The sequence below is a fragment of the Podarcis tiliguerta genome, assembly GCF_965153285.1.
Source record: "Podarcis tiliguerta genome assembly, chromosome: 2".
Taxonomy (NCBI): domain Eukaryota; kingdom Metazoa; phylum Chordata; class Lepidosauria; order Squamata; family Lacertidae; genus Podarcis; species Podarcis tiliguerta.
Window position 1 is genome coordinate 21,476,869 of NC_139535.1, and position 12,075 is coordinate 21,488,943.

The window sequence follows — 12,075 nt, forward strand, 5'->3', positions numbered from 1 at the left end:
TAGTGAACAACAACTGTCAGAGTATCCCCCCCTCCATTAGTTCACATCAGGCAGTTTTTTGATATGGATATGTTAATGTGGTTTCAGTCCTGCAGTTGTGTGCAAATATGCCTTCTGTGCAAGAATATGGTGTTTGTAAAGAGCAGGATTAGCACCATGGATGTTAACTGGGGTTATAAATATATATAAATCTGGAAATGGAAGGCAATAATGCTTTAACATTGTGAAGCTCACCTCTGTAGCAGTAATGTGTTTACTATGTGTAATTTGAGGCCATTTGGTATGTTTCTTTTGTGGAAGTCAAATGGAGCATAGCTAATATTGTCATGTCTTCGTGTACAGATTTTCCTACAGAGTTATTTAAGAAATGGTGTGTGTTCTTCATTTCTTAAATAACTGTAGAGAAAACTCTCTCCAGGAGCACCTGACAATATTAGGCACATTCCATTTGACTTCCACAAAAGAGGTATACTGAATGGCATCAAATTACGTAAGACAAACACACTGCCACAACCAGAGGACAAACACACTAAAACACAGTATACTGAAACAAGAAATATCAATATTCATTTTTAGTATGTACTAATGGAAATGTGCAGCTCTAGCTGTGTAGGAAATTGTCTTTGCTAAGCACTAATAAAATAAATATTTAGATGAAAACAAAGTATTTGGATGAAAACTAAAAAGTAAAGGGAAAGCTTTAATCAGTGTCTTAATCATTCATTAATTTCAGTGCAAAATGTCATTCCTTGATGGGCTTGCCACCTCTGAGGAACATTGATGACATTGTTCTAACTAATCTGTGTGCATTATTTGATGCAGGGACAACGTTTAAGATTACCAATGAAGAAATTACTTGTTTTACTTGTGAGAGAGAATTTTTCTTCAAAATCCCTTCCAAAATACCGTATGTACTATACTAAGAAACTGGCTAGATATTTTTTTTTACTTCAAAGCCACTGCTTTTGGGGAAAGCAGAGTGAATGGAGGCTTTTCTCTTTCCTCTTCTGTAGAATCAGAATGCACACTCAACATGACTAGGAGAATTGGGGGAGGCGTTCGGGGGGGGGCATGCGGGGGACTGGAGGATGCTCTCAGTTCTGATTGCAACAAAGGAAGGATTGCTGAAGAGCGATGTCTCCCTGCCCCATAATGCATCCCCAGCAAGAGTCACCCTCCCCTTGTGTCTGCAATTTAATTTATAACACCTAGACATTTAGTTGCATGCTATGTAGCCAGAAAATTTCTAGTTTGATCTACCAGCTTCATGTATTCGTATGACTACAGAGCTGCTCAGTTTCAAAATCTAGAGTCGGACATCACAAGGAAGGTTAGATCTACCTTCTCAACAAACAAAAACCATGCAACCATATAAAAGTCCCATTGCTAGATCCCCATCAAATAATTCGCTCTTCGAATGGAATCTTACAACTAAAGTTCACATTTTGACTGAATTTAATTTGCTACAGATTAAGGAATATTTAAATCTTGAAACACTGGTGTTAATCTGACACAGTCACCACAAAAACGATGATGCAGGAAAATAATTCATTGTAAGGATGTGGGAAAACTCAGTACAGCGTGAGACTTGGTCATGGGTTCAAGCCCCATGTTGGGGAAAAGATTCCTGCACTGCAGGGGGTTGGACTAGATTACCCTCCTGGTCCCATCCAACCCTACAATTAATCTATGATCTTGAATTAACCACTGCCTCAGTGGTATGACTGTCTGGTACATATTAATTTTTAAGGCCATGCTTGAAAAAAGGAGAAAACTAAAATGAAGTTATTAGTATAATATAATATTAGTATAATATAAATGCCTTCCAAAAAGTTGTAGAAAAAGGACTTTTGCAAGTAAGTAAGTATTTTGCAAACAGTCTCTGTCTCATTCTCTCTCTCTCTCAGTTCAATGTATTTGGCAGTTACTTGTAAAGTACACGTATGCCTACAAATACCTATTTAAATAAAAATGCTAAGACTGTTTTCATCCTTGGCAGGATCTTGCTTTAATATGAAAAAAATTGCCTTCAAATTAGCTGTAGTTTGCAAGAAAATATTGCACATGATTAGCGGCCTGAAGGATGGAAGTTGCATTTTGCAGTGCAGTACAGATGGGAAGCCATATCCTCACCCAAAATATGCAATTACATAGCAATACATATCAGACAGACATCTGCTTGTTAAGGAAATTCATGGTCACACCTGAAACTTCTGGCAAATTAAATTTTCAGAATTCATACATTCTGCACACAATTGGGTGAACAAAGTGATTTACCAACCTACAGATGGAAGGCATATTTCCCAGGATGTTTTAATTCTCATATCTAAGACTTATTCTTAGCACTAGCTTGGAGCAAGCAGCACTGGTGCTATAGACCATATCACATAGATTCATTGAAATGGGATCGCTATTGCACTTCTAATGACTCCTGGTGTTGCATGAAGGGCAGAAAATGGTATCAAGAGCCCCAGGCAAAGATTTGTGCTCTGCTCACTCACTCCAAGTTCTGCCTATGTTTGGATAGGGCCTGGAACCCTCAAATAACAGTCTGAATGTCGTAAGTAGGATCTATGGTAGAGTTCACTAGCACACCTGTTTGACCTTCATGTTACAGAAACTCCTAATACTATTCCAATTTGAAGTTCTTTCTGCACATGCACCCGCTTATACAATTAATTTAAATCACTGCTTTGGACTGAACCAGAAAGTCAACTTCTTGTCTTCTGCATAGACATAAGTACTGATATCCAGGACCATGATGATCAACTTTAACAGTTCTTACAGATACTTAGAAGTATTGCAATGCAAAAGAAAAGGGAACCATAAATTGGAAGGAAATATACCTACAATTTTGCGCTTGATCATAAAAAGAGGAATTTTTGCATGTAGGGGGGTTATGGACAACTCCTTGTGGATTGTTGATAAATACAACCTTCTTTTAATGTTTCCTAAATCAGTTATCCTGTAAAAGAGAAAAGGTGAGAGGGGGGAGGAAAAGAGATCTCCATCAATACAATAACCACTATCTCTGGGCAACCAAAAAAAAAATATCATTCATATGCAGAACCTTTAAATCAAGGACAGCAAATAGGGAGTTTAAGTATTACCCCTTTTACAAGATAAGTAATGAGATTTCTCTCTCAAATTCAAAGTTAGTGGCTACAAGCCTGAATATATAAAATCACTTTACATGCTAATTTTATTTCAATGCTCTTCACTCTTCACTAGATTTCCACAGCACTTCAACCTATGAAAGAATTCAATTTGTATGAACTGAGAAGCCACTAGCCTTTAATAATCATGCTTTTTCAGTCCCTTAAGCTTGTGTTATCTTGGGACATGCTGTCACCCCACTAAATAGGAAATCATTATAGGCTCTCTTTTTCTAAAAACCCACCTGCCATTTCATATGCGCTCTTTGTATGCTTAAAGATAGACACAAAACATTGTATGTCGGTTTTACTTCCCAAGCACATATCTCCAAACCTGAATTAACAACACACAAGCTTATTGCTAACTATTCAGGCTGCTCCTCCAGTGACAGCCAGAACACTGGATTTGAACATCATTAATAGATTTAGACTGCAATCACGATCAGCTTTGGTTCAGATTGATAAAGAGGCTCCTATGTACATTCTGCTTCCTTGTGGTTTCCATGAATGTTCAAGTTGGCTTAATTTCATTCTAGAATTCACCCCAACAGAAAATGGCTCACTACAAATGTTTTTAGATTGGAAATCGAAGCAACCAAACTTTTAATTCCTACCACCTGCTTTCTTCTCCTTAAAGATAAAATGTTTTTACCAACAACTTCACACTCGTTCTCAAAACAATGATGTTTTCTTCCATTTTTCCTAACAGTAACTTAGGGACAAAAGCTACCTTTTGGAACTTAAGAAAATAAACCATTTTTAAATTCAGTACTTGAGGTAATGCAAGAATTACAGGCCACAATACATCTAGAAACCATAAAACTATACTTTCACGCATATTAAAATCAGATGTTAGCAACATAGAGCTAGAAATGTTTACAACACTTCTCACAAGCACTGACATCTGCATTGCTCAGCTTTGGCAAAGCAAGAAAACTCCAACTATGACTAAAAGGCTAAAGAAAATACAGGAAGTTTCCTTAATGATCAAAACAACCTACTAGAGAAAAGTATGAAGTAATTACAAAATAATCAATTTATCGAGAGATGGGTTCTATTTATCAGCTATTTGAATGAAAAAAAAATATTGACAACATCCCTTAATATAACCTATTCCATCCTATGTAACCTTATCTTTTCTCTAAATCAACATTTATAAAGCAGCATTTGTAATATCTAGTATATCAATGAAAAAGGAAAGGAAAAAATGTGATGAAACTCAGCCATCTTTGTACAGAATAAAGAAGGCTGATTCAGAGCTTTTTTTAAAAAAATGCAGTCAACCTAAGTAACCCTTTAACAGATTTAATATAAAAGGATGTCACATAGAGGAAGGAGAAAGGTTGTTTTCTGCTGCTCCAGAGAAGCGGACACGGAGAAATGGATCCAAACTACAAGAAAGAAGATTCCACCTAAACATTAGGAAGAACTTCCTGACAGTAAGAGCTGTTTGACAGTGGAATTTGCTGCCAAGGAGTGTGGTGGAGTCTCCTTCTTTGGAGGTCTTTAAGCAGAGGCTTGACAACCATATGTCAGGAGTGCTCTGATGGTGTTTCCTGCTTGGCAGGGGGTTGGACTCAATGGCCCTTGTGGTCTCTTCCAACTCTATGATTCTATGACTTCTATGAGATTTAACAACTCACCAGGCCCTATAAACAAGTTAACATATGGATGTTATGGATGTTCTCTCCTGTGATGGGAATAGGAAGCCATCACAAATAAGAACTCTATGTCGGCACTGAAACCCCCCATATGTTTACATTTTTTAAAAACAACAACAACCCAGGCTGAATAACTGCATAAAAAAACCAAGATTCCAGTTTCACTACAGGTATGGAAGCAACTGTCCAAGCGGTTTATTAACGTAATGGTAGCTGATCTTTCTAATACACTTTCAGAAGTAAGCTTTATACATTGCTTAAATTAATCTTGGTCTACTGAGGGATCATTCAGTCTGAAAAGTGGAATGCAAATTAAGTAAAATATTAAAAAATATATACAATTTTCTTTAGAATTAGTAAACTCAATCCCACCACCACTAAGTATGAAAGCCAGGAGTGCTACTTCAGTGTTCAGAGACAGCAAACCTCTGTCAGATGGTGGGAATTAAATACAAGGGATGAGTATTATCACAATGACCAACTTTCTTATAGTTTCTAGCTGGCCACTGCCAGAAACCAATGTAGTTGGCTAGATTGTTCATTAACCCATCTGGTTAAACGAGACTTTTAAATTTAGAATATGCCACAAGAGACTACCAAATCAAGTTAGTCACATTGTTTTCCCTAAAGAATGATGTGTTTTAATTATACCACCCAAAGAGCAGTGGAGGTTTCACAACACAGACATTTAATATTTTGGGTCCTTTAAATACACCAACTCTTCTATATATGTTTCCTTTCTCTTCCCATTATAAGTCATGCTGGGGATTGGCACTTCTTAGATGCTCAGCTGACAAACAATATATGAAGAATGAAGAGAGAGAGTGTGTGAAAACAAATCTCTACAACAACTTAATACATTATCAACAGCAACAACATACAACCCAAGTATTATAGCCCTGGCAGGATAAAACCACAATCCTAGCTGGTCAGCATGGTTTTGTTTAAGAAGCACACTTCATTGAGGTTTAAGGAACCCTCCTCAAAAGGAACACATTTTAAAACCTGCAGAATACTTAAGACTGTCACCTGCAAATATATGAACCCAAGAGCTATGATTGGTGTTTGCCAGGAAATTCAACCTTTAATTCGGCTGTGAAAAAAGCAGGAGCTCCTATGCAAAACTTTTGAAAAACAAAAACAAAACTACACAGCTCTCATCATATCAGAAAGCATTTGAAAAGCTCTACAGGAGTTAATGTGTTTTTATTATGTTTATGCTTGAGTCTTCCTATCTGAGGGGTCAGACATGGGACAGGAAAATAATGAGACCATGTTGAGAAAGAATGAGGTAGTCAACAGGAAAAATCAACCTCATTTATAATAATATCCCTCTGATCAGCAGGTGCATAACTCTTCCAGCTATGGTCATTAGCTGCATTCATTTCACACTTAACGTCTACATTTGCAAAACATTTTAAAGCAAAATTACTTTTCAGTTCAATTTTCAATTCAATTTTCAATTCTATCTCATAGCTTCAACTCTGATTGACTATTTTCCTCTTGATAGCAAATGCAGCAAAAACAAGAGTTAAAATGGTAGCAACTACCCAGGAGTGCAGATATACTCACTGACTCAGATTACCTATTCATTTTGCTGTTGTATATATGACAATTTATGGCAGTTTGTTAATGTTCACTTCAAAGCTTAAAATGAACTCTGAATAAAACAAGCAGCAGCATGGATTATTAGTTCATTGGGCTTCCTGCTTCTTACAAACTGTTTCTCTTTATTATAAACTATTCAGTGTGTACATGGCCTTATAGCGAAAGATGATCACCTTTCATGAATATTGCTGAATGCTTATGGAAGAAATCTAAAACCTGTTGAAACACTTAAAAAAAAAATCTGGCAAACAGAGCCAGGGGATAAAAGTCAACAAAAGACAGAAAAAGAAATGACTGCATACAAACAGAGGTGCTGGAAGTTGAACCACAGACCATTTTATTTATTTCATTTAGAAGAATTTAAAAATTGCTCATTCAAAGATTTTCCAAGAGCTGTACATAAAACAATTATCAATATACAAATAAAACCAGCAAAATTTAAAAATAGGTATGAGGTCAAGGCTCATGGGGGAATACCAAGGGTCAGTGTTCAGGGCACCAGGGCAGAGCTCCCAGGACCCTCCTATGGTAGTTAATGAGCTGCTGTCTCTGCCTACAAATGAAGTCTTGTATATGTTGTCAGTACTACAGGGTGGCGCTGTGATCTAAACCACTGAGCCTAGGGCTTGCCAATCAGAAGGTCGGCAGTTTGAATCCCCGTGACGGGGTGAGCTCCTGTTGCTCGGTCCCAGCTCCTGCCAACCTAGCAGTTTGAAAGCACCCCAAAAAGTGCAAGTAGATAAATAGGTACCACTCCAGCAGGAAGGTAATTGGCGTTTCTGTGCGCTGCTCTGGTTCGCCAGAAGCGGCTTAGTCATGCTGGCCACATGACCCGGAAAAACTGTCTGCGGACAAACATCGGCTCCCTCGGCCAGTAAAGCGAGATGACCACCGCAACCCCAGAGTTGTCTGCGACTGGACTTAACTGTCAGGGGTCCTTTACCTTTACCTTGTACTACAGTGCAATAAACCTCACCTCCTCAGAGGAGCTGGCTGGCTTTCAAACCCTCACTTTATTCTACAGTCTTGGACTCCTATGGGGCTGAGGAGACAGGCACCCCGGAAGACCCCTTCTCTGACAAAGGTATCATGCAAGCAAGGCTGTGTCTCCCGGTCAGAAGCAAGCTGAAATGGTCCTAACAGTTTCCCCCTAAAGGATATAGTTGTAGAATCACCATCCCCATAGTAAACAGAGTATACAGTACATGGGTCATAATAAAGGCCTGCTTACACCACTGAATTTTCCTTTCTCAGTGAATTCCTCGAACTGTATTCCTCAAAATGTAATTCTCACTGAATCCTCAAACTGTTTTTAATCTCTATACTTGCTAGTACGTGAAAGAAACGCTTCACTGGTTTACCATCTTCATCTTGTTTGCCCACATGACATCCCTTTGAAACTTCTGTTTTACAACACAGAAATGGCAAACTACTGTGAAAAATTCAATCACACAGTACAACTAGTATACCTGCAGTTAAGTGTGTTGTTACAGAATGTTAAGGCTGCAATACAAGTAGTGGCTTTAATATTCATACAGAACTACACATGCTCAAGGGCTGCCCTGTTCAATTTCATGAGTCAGGATGTGTTTCAGGCACTAAAGCATGGAATTCATATACATCTGTAAAGCACTTACAGAGACAAACAAACATATCCCCAAACTCTTGCACACACAGTCATGTACATCGGGTGGAAGCATTAAGAGATTTTGGAAAACACTGATGCTGTTTAAGATGCAGTAGACATAAGACACTTGGGATGGAGGGGCACAGAGTACTGAGTCTTATAAAACTTTGATTTCAAAACTTTAATTTAGGTCATTCCAATGTCTATTTCTTTGGGTTTAAACTATTTACTAAATTCAGTTTTATGGAATGATGATTTGTTTAGTCAAGCTTTGGAAATCTGTGCCAGCTGATTTAGGAACATGTAATTCTGCAAAATAGCTTTTAATTTGTTCAGTAGAGACAAGGTCCTATAATGAGTATAAATGTGCACAATGTTCAGCTAATGAATGTCTTCCAGAACCAGCTTATTTATAACTAAGAACGTGGCTATTTATGCTTCTAATTAATTCTGCTGGCTTCTCTTCTTTAGTTTATTGGCAGCTATCCATTTCATTTTGTTCTTTCTATAAGGTTACTTTGCTGCAGAAGGACGATCTGTCTCTACAAGACTGTAAGACTGAGACTGGCACAAAGTTTAGTAGGCACTCATATTCTCCTACTCTAGTTTAAAACGGAAGCTACTCCTTTTCCTCCCATGCTGAAGGTTCTCTTGACACACTCCCTGTGCCCCCACCCCACCAATTTCAGGGCATGTGGCAGATGTACAGAGAAAAGCCTTGTTGCACAAGTGGCATTCTATATGCAGCGGCTACCACTGGTGGGATTTGTTAGTTCAATCCCATTCAAAGGGTTGTATCCAATTCATAGTAGATCACTGAAATTAACAGGCATGGCTACTTTAGGTTCATTTCGTTTCAAAGAGTCTACTCTGAGCAAAGTTTAGTTGATATATATATATGAATGAGAGACACATCACATCACTGTTGCTAAGAATATATTCAGTAAGTTTCATATTATGTCTGGCATTACTTTTATAAATAACTTTGTATTATAAAGGGTATTGTAGAAATAATACATAGTACTCCCTTATTCCTTCAACATATTGTTTTAAAATGATGTCCCTTGAAAATTAAAAAAACAAAGCCTCTATTAAAAGACATTTGCAAAGAACATGCTATAACTATAAATTGCTTTGCAAAGATAACTTAACCTGTCACACGTAAAATAGAGAAGAGCCTAAATTACTCCTATGGCTTTCTGTTTATTTTCACGAGTCTCAAAAAGCACACCCCTCCCCTTTTGGCTACTTTTAACCAATTATGAACATTATTTTTTTCAGTGCTGTGAAGTTGCCTTTAGTTGTAAGCGCTGTCGATTCTTCTTGATGCCCCCCTCCGCTGCCCAGTCCTATTTGTCCTCATGCCATTTAATTTTGTCACAATGTTATGTCTTAGGGGCATCCATGAAGGTCACTTGGGTCAACACAGCTTGTTACATTAAAAGTTGGTTGTGACAAATGAAGCAGTGAACATTAAAGGCAAAGAAGAAAATGGTGCAACCTCCACAGCAGATTTTCGAGGGGGGGGGGATGCTGAAGGGGGTAAAGACAATCACTAGATTTCCATGGTGTAAGCGGACATCACTGGATGTTGCCCAAGGTCAGCAGGATAATTTTTAACATAAAAGACATACCTCATTTTAATTTTCTTTATCAAATTTGTATAATCATTTTCTAGAAAGAGTAGGTGGTAGCAGTTATACGGCAGCACCAACGTTTATTGGTACAAAGCAAAAGAGTTTATTGTGAACATCATTGTTCAAAAACCATACGCAGACAAATGGAAGCAGAAGACAGAAGGAAGAAACTGCGCTATGGAGCGGCACAAAAGTAGATGAAGGTGTCAGAAAAGAGAATGGAAGGGATGGCGGGAACGCAGAGGGTAAAGAGAAATGAAGTAAACCTAGGAGGAAAAACAGGCGGTGTAGATTTGAGATATGAAGTCCACAAACGTCAAGAGCTAGACCTGCATGGATGTTTCCAATTTGTCTACTGTCCCAGCAGATAGGATGGGCTTAAAATGGCTCAGAACTACAATGCCTCAAGGACTGCCTCTCCCCATAAGAACAGACCTGGACCCTGTGATCACCATCTGAGGCCCTTCTTTCTGTGCCCCGTCCACAAGAGGTCCAGAGAGTGGCAATGTGCCTCCCTGTTTGTACAATGCTTTCCCCAGGGAGGCTCATGTATCTTTAGGTGCCAGCCAAAAAATATTCCTCTTCTCCCAGGCCTTTGGCTAATTAAACTATCTATGGCCTTTAAAACTCTCTCTCTCTCTCTCTCTCTCTCTCTCTCTCTGTTACTACTTCTGTTACTGTTACAATGTTATTATTTTTGTGTTTTTATATTGTAAACTGCCCTGTGATCCTTGGATGAACTTTAGAACTTTAATAAATAAACAAATAAAAAAAAGAACAAAACTCAACTTGTTCTCCCTCCAATTACTGTTCTGTAACTCCAATTATATATGTTTAATATACCAACGTGTAGCAGTCATTAGCATATTGTAGTTGTCAACTGCTCCACTGAAACTTCCTAATTGTTTGTTGATTGCATTCTCTTACTTTTGGTGTTGCTGCAATATTATTCTAATCCCAGTTTGTCATCATTTTCTCATTGTAAGCTAGCCTTCTATTCACAATAAAAATAATGACATTTTAGAAGTCTACAGGAAATGGAAATATTTTAATTTTTAGACAGGCTTGTGACACCTTGGAGACTTACCAATTTACTATAGCTTCTAAGTGAGATCCAAATCATTCTAGCAGACAAAGGAAGACTTCCCCAACTCCTCCCTGTAGCCCAATGTGCTCCCCCATAACCGCACAACACATTTGCAAAAGCCAAAGTCCACTGCTCAAGCAGAACTTGATTGTTAGACATCACCTTAAGTCAGGGTGGAAAACGTCCAGCAGATGGGCAAATCTTCACCTTCCAAGGAGTCCAATTTGGGTCAAGAGGCCATTTCCCTCAAGCTATGCCCAGCTGACCCTCAGCTGATGTTGCTGGTGACTTCAGCTGATGGGTGGGGTTCAACTCTGCATACCTGTTCGCACAGTGAAAGCAGCTGGATTTAACACCCATCAGCTAGTCTACATTTTCAAAGGCTACTATCCACTTTGCATTAAATGTTTTGGGAGATGATGATGGTGATGATGATGCGGGAGGCGGAAAAAATCTGTTTTCTTTTTGACAGGAGAAAAAAAAATAGTCAGGAGAAAAAAATTCTAGACCAAAGGTCTGTCCCACTATAAGGAACATAAACTACCTGTTACATATGGAAAAAGTTCACGTGCAGTATCTCACTAATGCTCGCAATGTTCCTGTAAGGCTGTATCCAAATATCATTATCATCATCTACCACTCATTGAATTGAGCTTATAGCTTGCTATACTGCTCACAGCAGTGTTAGTTGCTTTTCTACATCAGCTCTCCCGGTTTTCTGCTGCAATATGATTTGCTGCATATAGCCTTCAAATAGTGCCCTTTGTATCTTAAACAAACAAACCCCACAGTGAAATATTCCTATAGGAAGCCTTTTTGGTAGCTACTCATTCTCCAGCTATGGTATTCTACACTGGTCTGGAAAACCAGAACATCTGCTTGAAGCAATATGAGGCTCTTCTATTTCGCTAAGTATTTAGGACTCGGGGATAAGCAGGGTTTTTATGCTAGCCCTACTTAAACACATTTTGTAGTGCTGTCTTTTTGATTTCTAACCTTGTTATCTACCCTTAGAAGCTGCTTTGTACAAATGTCAGAAAAATACTACAAAGCTGTAAATAGAAAAAGCTAGAGAGTGGATATTAAACAAGCTCAGCCAAGTTTCATGGCAGAGGTCTCTCTCATCACGGTTATGCAATATGCTTTTTACTTTGAGGATACTAAATGTGGTGGTGGGTTCCATGTAAAGGGAGACCCACATTCTGTATTCTTACCAGCTACTCATTCTCCAGACCCAGCTCCAGGGCCAACCCACTCATAAGGCAAGCCTTAAGTGGTGGAACCCCAAGAGGTGGCACCC

General features: G+C 38.5%; 1 protein-coding gene across 7 annotated transcripts in view; it reads right to left on the reverse strand.

Moving 5' to 3' along the window:
- CFAP20DC (CFAP20 domain containing) overlaps positions 1 to 12,075 on the reverse strand; it is a 145,631-nt gene that overhangs the window by 90,612 nt on the left and 42,944 nt on the right. For all 7 annotated transcript variants that reach the window (XM_083425174.1, XM_083425175.1, XM_083425173.1 and 4 more), the window contains one exon: positions 2,851 to 2,965. In XM_083425174.1, coding sequence (XP_083281300.1) covers positions 2,851 to 2,965 — 115 coding nt within the window. The remainder of the gene's footprint in view (positions 1 to 2,850; positions 2,966 to 12,075) is intronic.